The 18,470-nt window shown below is 55.9% G+C and overlaps 1 protein-coding gene across 3 annotated transcripts in view; it reads left to right on the forward strand.

Annotated features, from left to right (window-relative positions):
- B3GAT1 (beta-1,3-glucuronyltransferase 1) overlaps positions 1–16,336 on the forward strand; it is a 33,279-nt gene extending 16,943 nt beyond the window's left edge. For 2 of the 3 annotated variants that reach the window (XM_030828742.1, XM_030828744.1), the window contains 6 exons: positions 6,448–6,560; positions 6,693–6,839; positions 10,211–10,719; positions 11,885–12,181; positions 12,837–12,937; positions 14,121–16,336. In XM_030828742.1, the coding sequence (XP_030684602.1) occupies positions 6,448–6,560; positions 6,693–6,839; positions 10,211–10,719; positions 11,885–12,181; positions 12,837–12,923 (1,153 nt within the window). In that variant the 3' untranslated portion in view covers positions 12,924–12,937; positions 14,121–16,336. The remainder of the gene's footprint in view (positions 1–6,447; positions 6,561–6,692; positions 6,840–10,210; positions 10,720–11,884; positions 12,182–12,836; positions 12,938–14,120) is intronic. The other variant, XM_030828743.1, reaches the window with a different exon arrangement.
- Positions 16,337–18,470: the final 2,134 nt, after the last annotated feature.

Below are 18,470 nucleotides of genomic sequence, written 5' to 3' on the forward strand. Positions count from 1 at the left end.
AGGTCAGGGGGCTCTGGCCCTGGAGCAGGGTTGCCCAGTGGGTGGGCACGAGGGTGGGCCAGGGGAGGGTCTGCAGGGGGAGGTGGTGTGGGCACGGGTGGCACTGGACACAGAGGCCAAGGCCCGAGTTTGAGCAGCTCTGCTGGGACCTAACGCAGTGACCTTGGGCTGATCACACAGGCTTTCTGAGCTTCGGGGTCCTCACATGCAAAATGGGGACGAGATCTGTGTGTCTGCTTCATGCCATGGCTACTCTGAACATTGAGGGACTGGGCTTTATGAAAAAGGGAATCTTACTGTTTCAATGTAAGATTCAGAGTGGAATCTGCCATGGGACCCCTTCCCAACCCTCTGCAGTTGGTGACCAGGGAAAAGGAGTGGCAGGGGCCTGGGAAAGTGGCCCCTATATGGTGTGAGGTCAGTGCCTGTGTCCTGCCCCCCAGCAGGGCCGTGGTGGGCCCGGGAGGGGCTGGTGGTGGGGGCGGGAGGGCCGGGGTTAGGTTAATGAAGTATGGATTGACTGGGCTGGGACCATATTAGCTGTGGCATCAGGCATTTCCTGAGCAGCGCCTGCAGAATCAATACTAATCCGCTGATCCCATTAGGGGCACCTGCAGATCTGTGGGACAAAGCCTGTCCTTCCCTCTCTTTGGGGGCACTCGGGTTCCTGGGTGACAGAGATGATATGAACAGCAGCTGTCTTAACCAGCAGGTTGGTGTTCTGCATCCGGTCCGCACAGCACACTGACTGGTGCCTGTGTGATGCCCGGGGCTCCCTCTGCTGTCACCACTGAGCCCACACCCTCAAGAGTCAGTGACGCTGGTTCCCAGCCTGTTCACAGCACTCACCGTCTCGCTTGTTATTGTCATCACAGAATGTCATGTAAACTGTTGAAATAGCATGTTGAAGTAAATGTGTGGTTTCTATGAAAATTTCATAAGGTGAGTCCAGAAAAAAGTTCTCCAAATTAGGTAAAGACTGGTAGGGAAAAGTCATATTCTAAAGGGTACTACACTCAGACTGCTCACCAAGTGCTCTTCAGCTCTTGAATCACTATAAAGAAATCAAAACTGGAGTGCTGCGACATGGCCGATGTCAGACGGTCAGCACACACCTCCCTGACCCTGCATTGGCTGAGCGGAAGTGCTGAGAGCCAAGCATGGGTCATTTGGATTTGGGAAAAATTAGCATGCATTGTGCAGTCCTGGGGAAACAGCATCTATCGGACAACTGGCTCTGCAAGTTACTTAAATTGAAATGTATGGCATGTATGTATCATTTGGAAAGATTCTTCGCCTTAATGGACTTTTTCGATTAACCACTTAACTACTGTTCACAATCTTACTGGGTAAAAAGGCTTTTATCGTCCTCCAGAGATGAGTACCTTGGACAGTGTCTGAGCTTGTTTGTAACCTACCACGCACGCTCATACAGGCCTTTGGGAACATTTTGCGTTCACACGTCACCTGCACTGGAGCGAGCTGTGTCGTCTCTGCCCCTCCAGACTGAGCAAAGCTTCCCCACCCATACTGCTGGATTGCCCACAGAATCCAACACAGTGCTTTGCCTGCTACAGATGCTCAATTAATATTTGTTGAGTGAAATTAAATAAGCTCCTCTCCTCAGGGACTGAGGCATTGCTGAGGCCTTCGTTTGAACACCTGCAGGCTCAGAAGAAAATCTTTCCATGCATTTGCAATCGGCCACCCTTGAACCAACCTTGCACATGCTCCAGCCTCATGTGTTCTGTCCCAGCCTGGGCCAATCAGAGCCTTCCCATCTGAGTCCCAGACACCCCCTAGTCCTTATTCACAGCCCACAACACCCTAAAACCCATAGATAAATTCCTCTGTGGAGGTGCCATGGCTCATACCTGTGATCTCAGCACTTTGGGAAGCCAAAGCAGGAGGATCTCTTGAGCCCAGTAGGTTGAGACCAGCTGGACAGCATAGTGACACCCTGTCTCTACAAAAAAGAATTTTAAATTAGCTGGACATGGTGGCACGTACCTGTGGTCCCAGCTACTTGGGAGGCTGAGGCAGGAGGATCACTTGAGCTCCGGAACTCAAGCCTGCAGTGAGCTGTGATCATGGCACTGTACTCCGGCCTGGGTGACAGAGTGAGACCCTGTCTCTCAAAACAAAACCAAATGCCACAAATTCCTGCAGAGAGGTGTCCCCAGCATGGCCGATCTCCATAGGCATATTGGCCCTTAGGTCAGGACTCAGTTCCACGGGAGGCTGTTTTGTCGGCGCTCTTGCCTTGCCTCTGGCCCTAGGTGCCCACTGAGCTACACTTTCCTCACATAGGACACCCCTTCATCTTCGCAGAGCCCTATGGTAACCTCCAGTTGCTAAAATGGCAGGATCGTTGAAACTTCAGCTCAACCTCCCTATTGTAAAGATGAGGTCAAGGAGGGCAATCAACATGACCCAGGTCCCCGTGGAGCACCTGCCGGACACATCCAGGCCACCACCCTCCCACTCCCATGCGCTGCCCCAGCTTCTGCTCCCCACTCGGGAACCACCCTCCACTCTCCCACAGGGCAGCGTTTGCTTCCACCTGAGGCTCTGAGGACACCCGGGGAGGGCAGGGCACAGCCTTTTGTGTCTCTACTTGCTGAGAAGCCTGAGACATGAGGTTGGTCACAGACATGGTGCAAGTGTCAGGATGGGAGTTGTGACCGCGGCAGGCCTGGGCCCTACACTCACACACACTGCCCATGCCGCGTCCTGCTTCTCCACGACGTCCCCCTTGTGCCTCCACCCATCTCCTCCTCCAGCACCCCATTCTTCCCCGCGCTTGCCCCCATCTCCCGGGCTCTCCTGGGTGTGGCCAAGCCATTCCTGCACCTTTGTGCTGATTCTTCTGCCTGACCCAAGGGCCTAGAAGCCATTCTGGGATCCTTGTCGGAGACAGCCTGTGACCACAGACAAACACCGCCCTCCTCCAAGCCCCAGGCAGAAGCAGCAGGCTGCAAGAGGGGACCAGTGCTGGCCAACCTTGCAGCCCCGTCTCAGACTGGGGCCCAGAGCTGGGGGCAGGTGCAGCCCACCCCGCTGCCTGGCCCCAGGCCCCCTGCCCAGCCCAGGCATCACGTCCCACGACCCACCCCCTGCCGGCCAGCTGGCCTTCTCCAGGCTGGGGGCTCTCTGTGTTCTGCCTGATAACCGCCTGGTAATTAGCTCCACGATTTTGCTACTATGCTTATAATAGCCTCCATTAAAGTTATGGGGTTTTCAAGCCATAATGGCTTCCAGAGTAATTAATGCACAACTGGGTTTATTGCTGAGTTTATTTTTAGAGCTTTTCTCCCTCTTTCCCCCTCCCTTTTCTCTCATAGATGTTTTGACCAAAAAGACTGGATGGGAGCAGAAAGCACCCCACGGCACCCTTGCCCACAGGCCCCGTCCTCCCCTCTCTTCCCTTCCCGCCCCTCCTTCCTGCTCCAGCCTCCAAGCAGGTGCGAGGGCCCTGCAGTGGGGGCAGCCGTTGCAAAGGAGGATGGCTGTGGTCCAGGCCAGAGGAAGCTTTTGGCCTGTGTGTGCCCCTTACCCACCCTGCACCTGGCCCAGGTTCGAGAGGCTTGGGGGCCTGGGACCTCTTATCCTATGCCCCCGATGACAGCATAGAGCCAGATGGCCTGGACTCAATTCCGGCTCCACCATTTCCTAATGGTTGACCTCAGGCAAGTTACTCCCCTTCTCTGGCCTCGATGAACCCACAGGGACCACAGCCATGCCTACTGCACAGGGCTGCTGTGACGTTGCAGGAGCAGGTGCATGTGAAGAGCTAAGCCTTATCTTCGGACATCTCTCATGCTATAGGAAAGTTTGTATGAACAACAGTGCAAGCGGGCACAAGGGAGGCTGAGCAGGTGCCAGAGTGGGCCAGGGCTGAGAGGCTGCCCCAAAGGAAAGGGAGTGGCCACAGGGACGAGCTGGCATGACACTCATCTTCTCTCCTTGGCTTTCTCCATCCTGGTATTAGAACCTTCACCAAAACCAGGAGCACTTGAGAAAGCTCCTTCAAGAGTCTGTGAGGACACAGAAGAAATCTTGCTGGACATTTTTGAAGCCCCAGCCAGGCCCAGCCTCCCCATCCTTCATCAGATGTGGCCTAAGATCACAGCTGCCAAAGCGTGTCTTGACACACAACCCCGTGCAACCTGAGCAGTGGCCTGGGTGTGGAGGGACAGGCTAAATCTGGGGGATGTGGCATGAGGTCACTTGCATCTCAGAACACAGGACCCAGCAGGCATCCCATGTGGGGTTCTAGGCTCTGTCCCTCACTGGGCCAGCAAAGAGGAGTTTGGGGGCGGCCACAGACACACACAGCCTAGAATGTCCACTATCTCCTACGTGCGTGTGATGTTGAACCCCAGTGGGTCTTCCACTCGCCAGGTAATGGGTGGGGGAGATTCTCTGGATAGAGTGGGTCTCTGATGGCAGGGTGTGGGCAGGGGATGCCGGCCGTCCCAGGAAACCACAGTGCTCCTTAATGGAAGACAAATCCTGGTCTTCCACAGGCATCAGAACTATTTGGAGAGAGGACCCGGTGAGGAGAAGAAAACACACTATTTTGGAAACTCAGGGGCTAAAAACCCTTCTTGGCCACAGCGCTCGACTCTGCCTGCAATGGTGAGCACACGTGAGCTGGGGCAGGAGCAGGCAGCACGGCCCCCAGGGGAGGTACTGTCCCTGTCCAACACTGGGCACTGGGACAGGTGGGCACAGCGAGGCCGGCTGGGCTGCCCGAGGCTGCTTGCCCTCCCCACCACCCCCACGGGTTCCTGCTGCATCATGCATGGTGCTCAGCACAGAAGTGAAAAGGGATGAGAAGAGGATGTGACAGTTTCTAAGGTGGTCAGGAGGTCTCTTCACCCAGTGTCCTTGCCATGTGAGAGAACAGTTCCCAGGGATGCTACCAGTGGACCCTCTGCAGGACTGAGGAATCCCAGTGGCTCATTCTCCTCACTTGGGCCCCCTGCTGTTGTCATTTTGGAGGACTGTCTCCCCTCAATGTGGCAGCCCCTGTGGGGACCCCTTTTCTCTTTGCTGCTGCCCAGCCCAGCACCTGGTGCTCTGTCCTGCACAGAGTGGTGCTCCACAAGGACGTCCTATTGACACAGAAGAGGAAGGCACTCTCGTACTTCCCCCCAGGGCCCATCCCAGAAACATCTCTTCTTTGTCCTCAAAAGACTGTCACCAAAATGCAAATTGAAACCACAGTGAGATACTCTCTCACACCAGTCAGAATGGCTATTACTAAAAAGCCAAAAAATATTAGATGCTGGTGAGGCTGCAGAGAAAAGGGAACACTCTGTTGGTGGGAATGTAAATTAGTTCAGCCACTATGGAAACAATTTGGAGATCTCTCAAAGAACCTAAAACAGAGCCACCATCCTAGCCAGCAATCCCATTACTGGGTATGTATCCAAAGGAAAATAAAGTGTTTCACACAAAAAAACACCTGCACCTGTGTGTTCATTGCAGCACTATTCCCAATAGCCAAGACATGGAATCAGTCTAGGTGCCCCTCAGTGGTGGATTGGATAAAGAAAACATGGTACATCTACAGCAAGGAATACTACACAGCCATAAAAAAGGACAAAATCATGGCCTTTATGCAGCATGGATGCAGCTGGAGACCGTTATCCTGAGCAAATTAACACAGGAACAGAAAACCAGATATGGTGCGTTCTCACTTATGAGTGAGAGCCAAACACTGGGTACTCATGACTGTAAACATGAGAAGAATAGACACTGGGGACTCTAAAATGAAGAACGGCTGAAAAACGACGTGTTGGCTACTATGCTCGTACCAGGGCAACGGGATTCATCATACTCCAAATCTCAGCATCACATGCAATACGCCCCTATAACAAACTTGCACATGTGCCCCCAAATCTAAAATGTTGAAATTATTTTTAATATAATAATTTATAGTACATATATGGTAAAAAAAAAAAAAAAAAAAAGAGAGAGGGAAAGAAAAAAAACCTCTCGCCCCTTTATCCAGGCTTTGATAAGTAGCTGGCATTTTAGGGCTGCACGGGAGTTACCCTGTTTAATTCTGAGAATGACCTTATGAGGTAGGGATCCACAGTACCCCATTTTATAGATGGGAAAACTGTGGCATGGAGAACTGAAATGACTTGCAAAGGTCTTACAGCCTGTGGGTGGCACAGTGTCTCTGCAGTCTGTGCTTCTGACCCCTGCACCCTACTGACTTTCATAAATGGAGCAGCGCCATGGCCCTGTGCCTGTGGGAAGGACAGAGCCCATTCCACTCAAACAGGCAGACAAAAGAGGTCCTCAGGTGATGGACGGTTGAGGCTCCATTGTGGAACCCCTGATGCTGTGTGTCCCAGAGCAGGGCCTGGCCTTGCTGGCATCCATTCCTATACCTGGGTCTCTGGCTATCCGCTTCTGCTTCTCTTGCAGGTGTCCACCCCCAGGGTTCCTGACCCCCGCCCCTGGACAGCGACCCCTTCTCAGACTCCAGTTGGGCCGGACTCTCCAAACCTGCTTCCGCAATGGGTGGGTTGTGAGTGCTGGTAAGACCTGCTAGCCAACATTCAGCTGCTCTGTCCTCTCCATACCTGGCCGGCCCGGCCCATGCCTGTTCTTTTCTCCCCTGTGCTGCCGCCGCCCGTGGCCGCCCCTCTCCTGAACTTACCGCCACTCAGGTAATGAGGAGCCGTGGGTGCAGCCAGCCTTGGAGATGCCGAAGAGACGGGACATCCTAGCGATCGTCCTCATCGTGCTGCCCTGGACTCTGCTCATCACCGTCTGGCACCAGAGCACCCTCGCACCCCTGCTCGCCGTGCATAAGGGTGAGCACGCGCGCATGCCCTGCCTGCCCAGCTGGGCCTTGGTAGTGACAGTGACCACAACTGACACGCAAGGTTCTTGCTTGCACTCACTAAGCAGCTAGGAGGAACCACGGGATCATCTAGGCCCCTTCGTGAGTCTTGCACCCCTTTGGGGATGGGAAGCTAATGGAAGCTACCCACACAGTTTTAAGAGGTCCAGGATGGTAGGTTGGCAGACACCAAGACAACTGCTTTGAAAGAAGAGCTTGTTACTCTCAGCACCCAAGAGGAGGGGGCACACCATGCCCGCTGGGAAAGTGCTGAGGTCGGAGGTGGGAAGTAAAGGGAGTGGGAGGTGGGAAGTGGAGGGACTGGGAGTCTTCAGTGTGGTTTTGGTAGGAAGGAAAGTGGTTTTCATAGGAAGGGAAGGGCGACACACTGTCAGCAGCTGAGCTGGCCCAGAATTGCATAGTCTGAAGAATGTCAGTGGGTTTAGGATATGGGCGTGGTTTCTAATTGTCTGGTATCGCCCTGGGGTGGTTTAGGGCAGCGGAAGATTGGCTTGGGTGGGAGAGCTCCATAAAGGTGGTGGTGGGTGTGAGCTCTGGATCAGGTAGTTTGCATATGAAAAGTGTTTGCAGGCAAGGTGTATGTTGTCACTAGGAATTAGCTAGTCCTGGGAGGGGCAGTCCCTCCCCATATCTGCAAGGCCCCCAAGAAGTCAACGCATCTTAAAATACAGAAAAACTTAAAAAGCAAACATCATTAATACACACACATACACAGAAAGACACGCATGCACAACTTCACATGCCATTTCATGACATGCAAGGAAAGTGAGCATTCTGAAGTGGATGGTGGGGGAGGAATAGGATTTCTGGCCTGCAGTGTGCTTTAAACCCTTTCCCAGAGAGTATATTGTTTGCCTCTCTTCTTTTCCTGTACCTGGTGGAAATAGGGCTGGAGAGAGGAAAAGTCCCATGAAGAACTAGTGGAAGAACTAAGGGTAGAACTCCCTTCCCCTGGCTCTGGGTCCTGGGTTGCCTTTCCCTCTCACACTGAGCTCTCTACGCCCAAACCTGCCACACACCCCACAGCTGGCTGCCCCAGCTCTTCAGCACTTTGTGTCGTGCTCTCTTCTGCCCCCTCCCCGACTTACATGCACAGACTCAACACCTGGGGTCAGGCAGCTGTTCTCCGTTTGCAGTGTGCATGATATTACCTGTCAGTGTGATAAACAAGAAGGCACCAAGCCCATGCAGAGACAGGTGGTGAGTGCCTGTACCCCAAGATGCAGGCAGTGTCCAAAAATCACAGCCTGAAGTCATGCTGCTCCTCACAGTCAAATACCAAGTCCTGCAAACCCCGAGCTGTTCCTGAAGCTTCCATGAGGAAGAGCCAAGCTCAAGATTGCGGCAGCCCACTGCCCATGGCTGGCACTTGGCGCCTCTCTTCCTGACATCATCCTCTCCTCCTGACTCTAGCGCCTCTTCTCAGTGCTTGTCAGTTTAGAATCATTGTTATCTTGCAAATGCATCACTCCAGGGGGGTTAAAACTACTATATATAAAGCGACATGATATCGTGTCGATTGCGTTCTTGGCAGAGCTCCAGCGCTGGAGACGTCAGGCTGTTTGCTAAGCACTGATGGTGCTGCCTGAGGCTGGGGACTTGGCATTCTGTCTCCCCAGAGCATGCCAAGAGCAAGCGAATGAAAGCTGCAGCTGAGTGAAGTTAGGGTCACCGGGAGGCCTTTAGGACCCAAAATTGCAGATGCCCTGAAGCCAACTAGAAGGGCAGAGCCCAAGAGCACAGGCAGTAGCCGTGCCCTAATGTATGGGGACTTTCCCAGGGCACAGGTCCTCTGCGGGCTTGGGATGATTTGGGTGGCAGAGAGGTGGACAAAATGGCTCTAAACCTCTTCTCAAGGCCTCGGTTTCCAAAACTTTACTGCCCATAGGATAAATTAGGCCTTCTATTCAGGTCAGAACCCTAGACACCCATCCCGCTTTCTTCCACCTTGCTCTTCTCACAGTTTGACCCCAAACTCCTCTAAGCAGTCCCCTTTGAGCGGCGGCATCTGTGCTGGTCGCCTCCCTTGACCTTCAGCAATTGTTGTGTGCCTTGTGCCATTTGCCCATGAGAACTCCCGAAGAACCAAGAGCAGGTCTCCTGGGTCTGTTCAAATGGGCTCCACGCTAGCATCCCACACACCCCACATGCTGCCGATGACAGTGGTGGCTGGAGGGAGACAGCAGAAGAGCTGATGCACAGGGTCCTCCCCTTTGGTGTGACTTGCTCGTTCTGTCCCCACCGATTGCCTGAAGCCAGAAGGAAGCAGAGTTGGCCACTGCCCTTCCGCAAGAGAGGAAACTGCCTGGCGGTGCTCTCAGCCCTTGGCATGTATCGACTCATTAATCCACATAATAACTCGATAAGTTCGATGCTATTATTAGCTCCATTTTACAGTTTCTGAAACTGAGGCACCAGAAGCTAAGCAGCTCGCTCGAGGGTTAGGGTTTGTAATGGCAGAACTGAGCAGGGCCTCAGCCCAGGCATCAGGGTTTCTTACCGTTACCACCCGCCAGTGAGCTAGGACAGTGAGGGCCACACCGGCATTGGTGCGCGAGCCCTTCCGATGGAAGGACAGACTTTGGAGAGAAGGGACGCGCGGAAAACAAGAATCCCAGTGGTCCTGATTTCTCCTCTCGCTAGGACTGCCGGATCTACATAGATCTTGGCAACTATGGGCAAAACCCACAAGAATAAAATGCGGTTAAGTAGGAAGTTCTGCACCAAGATTCAGAGAATGCCTTACATAAGGCCAGGAGGGAAGAGGCCCCGCTTGACTGGAGGGCTTGGGAACTCCGGGGAGCTGCCTCAGGCGCCTGCAGGCTCACAGTGTGCTCTGCGCTCTGCGCTGCAGCAGTGGTGCGGCCCTGGGGCTTTGTGGCCTCCACACCACAGGGGGGCAGTGCCACGTGCTCTGCCAGCCCGGCTCTTCTAGCCCAGCCCTGCGCAGAGCAGTGTGGCCGGCTCCCTGCAGATGAGCAGGGCCCGGGAGGGGAGGACGCCTCTTCCTAGGAAAATCAGCACATTCAGGAACTGAGGATGCCATCCTGGAATGTGGGCAACCGCACTCAAATAGCTAGAGGGCTGCAAAGCTGGGGGAGAGGTTATCTCTGTGTCATCAGAACTGGGACCCTCACAGAGAGGATTCCAGGGCTGCAGATGTCAAGCTTGGAGCGAACAGGTCAGGCAAGGCAGGGGTCTGAGCAGCCCCTGCGGGGGAGGAGGAGAAGGGGGCCCCGGCAGGGCGGGTGGCGCCCTGCTCTGAATCTAGGGCCATCGCCAGCGCTGTCCTCCCGCATCGCCTGTCTCCCAACTCCGCAGATGAGGGCAGTGACCCCCGGCGCGAAACGGCGCCCGGCGCCGACCCCAGGGAGTACTGCATGTCCGACCGCGACATCGTGGAGGTGGTGCGCACCGAGTACGTGTACACGCGGCCCCCGCCATGGTCCGACACGCTGCCCACCATCCACGTGGTGACGCCCACCTACAGCCGCCCGGTGCAGAAGGCCGAGCTGACGCGCATGGCCAACACGCTGCTGCACGTGCCCAACCTCCACTGGCTGGTGGTGGAGGATGCGCCACGCCGGACGCCGCTGACCGCGCGCCTGCTGCGCGACACCGGCCTCAACTACACGCACCTGCACGTGGAGACGCCCCGCAACTACAAGCTGCGCGGAGACGCCCGCGACCCACGCATCCCGCGGGGCACCATGCAGCGCAACCTGGCCCTGCGCTGGCTGCGAGAGACCTTCCCGCGCAACTCCAGCCAGCCTGGCGTGGTCTACTTCGCGGACGACGACAACACCTACAGCCTGGAGCTCTTCGAGGAGGTGAGGGAGGCCCACAGTGAGCAGCGGGGTGGCAGGAGGTGAGGGAGGAGGTGAGGGAGGCCCACAGTGAGCAGCGGGGAGGGAGGAGGTGAGGGAGGAGGTGAGGGAGGCCCACAGTGAGCAGCGGGGAGGAGGAGGTGAGGGAGGAGGTGAGGGAGGCCCACAGTGAGCAGCGGGGAGGCAGGAGGTGAGGGAGGAGGTGAGGGAGGCCCACAGTGAGCAGCGGGGAGGCAGGAGGTGAGGGAGGAGGTGAGGGAGGCCCACAGTGAGCAGCGGGGAGGGAGGAGGTGAGGGGGAGGGGGGGGGGGGGGGGGGGGGGGGGGGGAGGTGAGGGAGGCCACAGTGAGCAGCGGGGAGGAGGAGGTGAGGGAGGCCCACAGTGAGCAGCGGGGAGGAGGAGGTGAGGGAGGAGGTGAGGGGAGGGGAGGGGTGAGGGAGGCCCACAGTGAGCAGCGGGGAGGGGAGGGGGGAGGGGGGGGGGAGGAGGTGAGGGAGGAGGTGAGGGAGGCCCACAGTGAGCAGTGGGACCTCCGGCTGCGGGGAGTGGAGGGGCTTCCCGAGGAGGGGGTCGTGGGTGTGGAGGCACGCGCGGGGGGAAACAGGGAAGAGGTGCCGGGCTGGGAGCGGGGCAGGCAGCAGAGAGCCAGGGAAAGGGATGGAACTGTGGGCCGAAGCATCCCCCACAAGTTAGGGGGAAGGCAGCTGGCTCTGGAGCCCCAACCATATTCCTGGCCCTAGAGGTGTCCTCTGAATGGGCCTGCGGGTAGGTCATTCCACGTGACTACCAGGAACCTCTTAGGTGGAATAGTTTGAGCTTGCCTGAGGATATGGGCTGTGTTAGTCTGGGGGAGAAGCGGAGTCATTTCACAGTCTAAAGTGGGGAGACTGAAAGGTTTTACACAAGGGAGAAAACAGCAGCAGGGCATGTTGAAAAGGTGAAGACCAGGCTGTCTGAGAGGTCAGGTCTCGCCGGCAGTCCAGGGCAGGTTCTTCTCAGGTGCCCGACCCATGGGATGGGCCCTGGGGGCGGGGCTGTACTGGACCCCCCGGGTGGCCTCGGCTGGCCAGGGGCATAGAGGTCGCTGAAGGGTGTGCCTCCCATGGGCACGCGCGTCCGTCCTCATCTGCAGTGCCGGCGCCCTGACTCTGGACCCCCCACTTGTAGATGCGCAGCACCAGGAGGGTGTCCGTGTGGCCCGTCGCCTTCGTGGGTGGCCTGCGGTACGAGGCCCCACGGGTGAACGGGGCAGGGAAGGTGGTCGGCTGGAAGACGGTGTTTGACCCCCACCGGCCATTTGCAATAGACATGGCTGGATTTGCCGTCAACCTGCGGCTCATTCTGCAGCGAAGCCAGGCCTACTTCAAGCTGCGAGGTGTGAAGGGAGGCTACCAGGAAAGCAGCCTCCTTCGAGAACTTGTCACCCTCAACGACCTGGAGCCCAAGGCAGCCAACTGCACCAAGGTGAGACCCTCCGCAGAACTGACAGCTGTGATACAATGTCGCAAGTACATCCAGACCCTCCCTACAGACCGGGAGAAGGAAACAGAGGCCTCGAAATAGCCTGGGCTTTCTGAAACCCCCTCCCAGGAAGGGGCAGTTTGTCACCTGCAAGGCAGCGACACTGCAGACAGGCAGGGAAAGGGAGAGCAGTGGCCACCGAGGAGTTATAACCTCCCACAGAACAGCTGTGCTCCAGGACCTCTCTGCTGAGCACTCATGCACACACACATGCCTACGCATGCACACATGTGCACACACACATGCAGGTGCACACACATGCACACACATATGCACATGAACATGCATACATATGCACACACACGCGCGCGCACACACACACACTTGGGAAGTCTTGGGGCTTCTCTTTTCTGTAGTTCTAGACTTCCCATTTCCAGCAGGTATTCTGAAGGCATCCCATGTACAAACAGCAAAAATGAGGGGGTAGTCTAGAGCCACAAAAAATAAAAAACAATTGAGAAAATCTTGATGGAACAATTGAAAAACTCTCGAAGGAAAAGGAGGGCCAGGAGAAATGTTTACACAGTGCGGGAGGGAGCAGGGAGGCAGCAGAGGTCAGGGGCCTGGCCCATCATGTTTTGCATCTCTGGGCACACAGATCCTGGTGTGGCACACACGGACAGAGAAGCCAGTGCTGGTGAATGAGGGCAAGAAGGGCTTCACTGACCCCTCGGTGGAGATCTGAGCCTCAGGATGCAGGTATGGGCATGACGAGGGTGGACCACACACTGGGCAGGGCGGCACCAGGTTGGACCGAATCAACTGTCTCATGCTTTTCCTCTTGGGCTTTCACTGTGGAGGACAGGGCAGATGTGGGCAGGAGTGGAGGGTGTCACCACAGTCCCCTTCCCACTGGGCCACCTGAAAGTCCCCAGGCATTAACTTTCACCCACACAGCTGGGTCCTTCTGCCACCGGACTCTTCAGAAGGCGTCACCTTCCAAACACCTTGCTGATTGTTCTGCTGGCAGTGACGCCTGCACCCCACAAGGCACTGCCATTCAGACTCTCACTGGCCAGGGTCTGTCCCCCCAAGTCTGCCTCTTCCTCTGTGGATTCCTTCACCACGTGGCCGTGGCGAGGACTCACAGACTCGCTGCTCCACAGCAATGAGCCCACGGCTGTCACAGTGAGAGGTGGCACAGAGTGACAGCACAGACCCAGAGCCCACCTCAGCTCCCAGGACCCCTGCTCTTCACTGTTTGACCTGACTTGACTTTCCTGGGTCTCAGTTTCTTCATCTGTGAAGTAGGTTGCTGAGGGCACCTAGAACAGTTCATGGCACTTAAATCTCATCAGTGTGGCTGTTTTTATTCAAGTCTTTAAAGCCCTCTCTGGAAGTAGGCCACAGGATCCACCTACACTTCAGAGGCAAAGAAATGATGTTGAGAGAAGCTAAATGAATGTTCCAAGGTGACACACTGGCACGAGTGAATTGTGCTGAGTGGTTGGCAAAGCCAGGCATTTTCAGGGGCTTTTCTGTGACCTTATCCTGTCTCTTAAAAGCAGCTGGTACTCCTGACTCCCTACTCTAGGTTATGCCAAACAGAGGTTGAGGCCGGAGACAGACACTTGTCCCCTTGCCCTGGAGCTAAGCAACAGCTTCTGTATCGTGTTTGCATCCGCCTGCCCGCAGGGGACCACAGGGCGTCACTCAATCACCTTGGCCAGCGCCACTTAGAATGCATCTGTACGGAGCCTCACTTCTGCCTCCTGCCCTCACTGCCCTCACTGGAAGCACCTTCCCCACCTGCCCCTTAGAAAGGCCCCCACAGGACCTGGGGGCCTGGGCTTTGCAGAGGTCCTGGTGGCCCTGCCTGGCCGTTCCATCCCCGGCCCCACACTCAGCCAACACCTCACTCATTCCTCCTCTCCCCTCACAGGAGCCTCCTCCTCAGACCCTGTTCTTGGCCTTCCATCCTCTCCCCACGGCTGACGGTCCCTCCAAGGCCGACTCCTAAGGAATCACCATCACCCTCCTTTCTATTCTGGGGGCTTCTGAGAGAGCCCAGCCTGATGCCAGAACAAAGGACAGAGAATTTAAGCACAGAAATCCCAGACCTGTTGTTCTCTCCATCCAGCGTGACCAGGGCCCGAGAGACCTGATGGCCAGGGTGGGGTGTCCAGCACCAGCCAAGCCGGTGCTCCAGCGCGCCTCCCCAGAGCTCCCCGCACTGACGGGGCTGCAGGAGCAGGTGCAGTGGGCGCCCACACCGGCCCTGCAGTGATGTGGGGTGGGAGGGAGATGAGAAGACCCCGCAGTCAAGTGGAGCATGTGGCTCTTCCTGGCTCCCTGTCCCTGGGCTCAGCACGACCACACAGGACACCCAGCCAGGAAATTCTGAAGACCAGAGAGCAGCCCACGGGCATCACGAGCGCTCTGCTCCTCTCCTGGGCCCCTGCTCTTCCCGAGAGCTGCCCCCAAGTCAGACATACCTCTGTGGCTCTCCTGGTTCATGTTTACAGAGCATAAGGCTGTCTTTGATCCCAACAGGCACCCAGCCCTGCATGGGGGAAGCCTGGGCCTAATAGGCACCCCCTGTACCTCAGGCTGTGGCGGGAGCAGAGTCCCCTCCTCCGGCCCCTCTTCCTTTACCCCTTCTCCTCCAGCACTGGCAAAGGGGTGGGCTCTAGAGCCAGCACAGGTCACTGCCTGACCCGGACTAAGAACCCCACGGCCCCACTGTCCACACACTGCCTCCCACCGCCCCCCTCGGCTGCTAGGCCCCTCTCCTAGACTGGACTGGGGAGGGAAGGCGCCTTTTCTTGCAGCTCTTCAGAGCCACAGACCTCAGGGTGGAGTGAGTCCGTAGTGGGCAGTGGGCAAGGCGGTGGGTGGTGGGCAAGGTGGGACCTCCAGCAGCCTGGAGAGAGGAGGGAGGTCAAGGCCATTCCCTAACTTCCCCCTGCCCCTGGTCTGAGGAGGAGGGGTTCCGGAATAGCAGAGGGGCTGGGGAAAAGGGGGCAGGGGCTGGTGGGACACTGAGCAGGAGGGAGGCCTGAGCACACTGCTTTGGAAATTATTCTAAACACAAAAAAGGGAAAGAAAATGTTACTTCTCCCTAAGTCAGGAGCATGCAAAGCTAGCCCACCTCATGTCCAGCTGTGCACTTTCCACCCTGGAGAAAGAACAGTGTGCCTCAAACTACTGCCCTCCCCAGGCCTCCCTGGCCCACTAGAAAGGGCTGTGACTCCCCCCGGCCCGGCCGGGCTCTCTAGTGGTGATCTGGCTCATTCTCCTGCAAGTTGGAAGCACAATTTTCCCCCAACTGGAGGAAAAGGAAAGGGCCCCAGCCTACTGAAGAGGTGTTTATTTTTTAACTAACAGCCTCCCACCCCATTAAGACTCACCAGGACAGGTCTGAGGGCCATTCAGAACCCACTCCCGCGTGGGTGGGTGGGTGGAACTCAGTCCAGAGACCTAACCTTCAGAATATAGCATTGGTTGCCTATTCTGAGACGGATTTAATCTCCTGCAGTATTCATGAGACCATCTGATGGAATCAGATCCCTCAGCCACCTTGCAGGACGTTTTCCCCAGCCTCTTACACCCTGGATGTCACTTTAGAAACCAAGCTTGAAGCAAGTGGGGTGGCATGAGAGAGAAGGGAGGAGGTGGGCACTCCACTGTCTCACTCACAGAAGCCAGCGGAGTGCCAAGGTCAGCTTGGCTGGTCCGAGGCCTCTTAGCCAAAAACCCAGGGTTCATTTTCAGGACATTGATAATGAACAACAAAATGGGGACTTCTTTTGGCAGATGCTAGGTCAGTTGTTTTCACCTAATATCCTCTTTTAGCTGCATGTATATTTATTTATAATTATAACCCTGGTGGACTGCAGCCTTCATCTTTGTTGGGAATGAGTTTGTTATAAATCAGAAATGGGTCCGTGATGACTATTGTTTTCCAAACCCAGTCTGTTCCCTGCCCCCTCACTGGCAAGCCCCACCACACAGGAGTGAGGCCAGGGGCTAGGAGTTCCAAGAACAGAGGCTGGGGTGAGGGTGGCACCCAGGCAGCTGCATCTGGTCTGTTTTAATTTAACTGTATTTAATTTGCTTTCAAAATTAAAAGTCAAATACAGTTTTTAACAGTCCTAATCCTCTTCAGCCCTGCCTTATTTTGTTCTCATTTATTAATTTAGCTGCCCAACAAGTATTTATCAGGTGCCTGTTATGAACAGGCATTATTCTAGGAGCCGACACACAGCAGTGAGAAAACAAGGCTCTCGTTTTCAAAGAACTGACCCCACTGGTGAGGAGACAGGCAATAACGAATGCATGTTATTTCAGATGCAATCCGTTGTATGAAGGATGAGGCTGAGTCGGGGAGACAGAGGTAGCAGTGGAGAAGGGTCAGTGCTCTGTAGGGTGGCCAGAAAGGCCTCCCTGATAAGGTGACACTTGAGCAAAGCAGCAACACCCTGACACGCAGCTCCCTGGGTCCAAGAAGAAAGAACTCTCCACCAGGTGGAACAAGTGTTGCTCAGCCTGCTCACAGATCAGCAGGAAGGCCATCTGGCTCGACTGGGTGGGGGCTGCTGGGGGCAACAGCAGTGAGGGATGTGGTGGGCATGGGAGAAGGGAGTCCCCAGGCACCAGGTGAAACCAGAAGGCAATAGGCGGTCCAGTACGGAGGACTAACATAATCTATCCATCTCTCAGAAGAACTGCCCTGCTACTGTACGGAGGATAAATGGAGAGGGCAAGGGCAGGTGGAGACGTGGCTGCTGCAGTCATCCAGGCCAAGATGCAGTGGGCTGAGTGGGGGCATGGGGTTGGGGCAGAGAGAAGCAGTCAAATTCTGGCCAAGTCTAGGAGGCAGAGCCAGGAGGATCTGCTGCTGGGTTGGATGTGGGAGATAAAGAGAGGGGTCCAAAATAGCCCGAGACACAGGACAGCACTGCCGTTTCCAGATACGGGGCTGCATGCAGGAGGGGTAATGTGGGGAAAGGGAGCTCTGTGTCAGGTGCCTGTTAGACACATGCAGAGGAAAAGGGGCCCACACACCTGGAGCTCAGGTGCAGGCAGCATCGGCGGGCGCGGGTGTCGAACCTGTTTGCAAACCACAGGTGCACGGGCGAGACCCTATGCAGTGAGTGTGGACAGAGGAAAGAAACAGCCCAAGGAGTGGGCCAGAGACCCCCAGCATTCAGAGGCTGGATATGAAGAGGGATCCTCCAAAGAGACCTAGATGAGGCCACACCGTGTGGAAGATAATGGAAAAATCTTTAGTCAACGCTGGAGAGTAAGCTCTGCCAAGAGGTACTTTGATAGAGAAGCTGAGCAACTAACTGGCGGAAAAGAAGGGCGAGAATAAGAAGCTGGTGTAGGAAGACCTCACCTTAGGAAACCAGTGTGTCCTGCTCAGTCTGCGTGGAAGTGTGATCCAAGGGGCTTCCATTCCAGTTCCATCGCTTTCTGACAGAACCCAGCTCATACACAGCTTCGCAGAAGCACACACTCAGGTAAAGTGGGGCAGAAGACCCTGCACGTGGCTCAGGCCACACCCAAGTAGCCTGTGTCTCATCCACATCTTAGCCCCATGCTTGCCATTCCAAGGCAGTTCCAGAAGAACTGGTGAGTTTGGGCAAAACCAGGGACTCTGCCCCATCTTGTTCCCAAGCCACTGTCCACAAACTTCCCTTTAATAAGCTCCATTCAATAAGCCCTTGACGCGGCTCAGCTGCTGGGCTGCACACCACGAATGTCCCCTGCACTCCCCCTGGGCAGCCACACACGGGCAGCAAGCCTGCTGGCCTCAGTGAGCTCCACGGCTCCCCATCCCCCAGCCCACCTTCACGGGCTCCCAGAGCTCTCGCTGTGCAGGGGATGTGTGCGCTACTTGACTTTCTGACTCTTACTGGAGATAATTTGGTTTTGGCAGTAGATGCCAGATGTAGTTTGTGAAGCAAAACTCCACCCCGCAGTTAACTCATATGTAGCGCCCTTGACTGTCTGGCAGATTCTCAGCCCCGCCCACCGGCATGAGAATGAATTTGCATTTGACCTGTCCTCTCCAGGGCACTTCCAATCCAGCGACATCTGAAGGGAAGTCGGGGTCAGGAGGGGAGTATGAGGCCAGGATCATGGCCCACCACCCCAGGGACAGTCCCCGCCTGGATCCCCAGGCGGCAAGTGGGGCCCAGTGGGAACCTGACCGAGAAAACCAAGCTCTCAGACAGCCTTCCCTTCTGGCAAGAGTGGCACACATGACCAGAGACTATCACCAGAG

Source organism: Nomascus leucogenys, chromosome 15, assembly GCF_006542625.1.
Source record: "Nomascus leucogenys isolate Asia chromosome 15, Asia_NLE_v1, whole genome shotgun sequence".
In the NCBI taxonomy this organism is placed as follows: Eukaryota; Metazoa; Chordata; class Mammalia; order Primates; family Hylobatidae; genus Nomascus; species Nomascus leucogenys.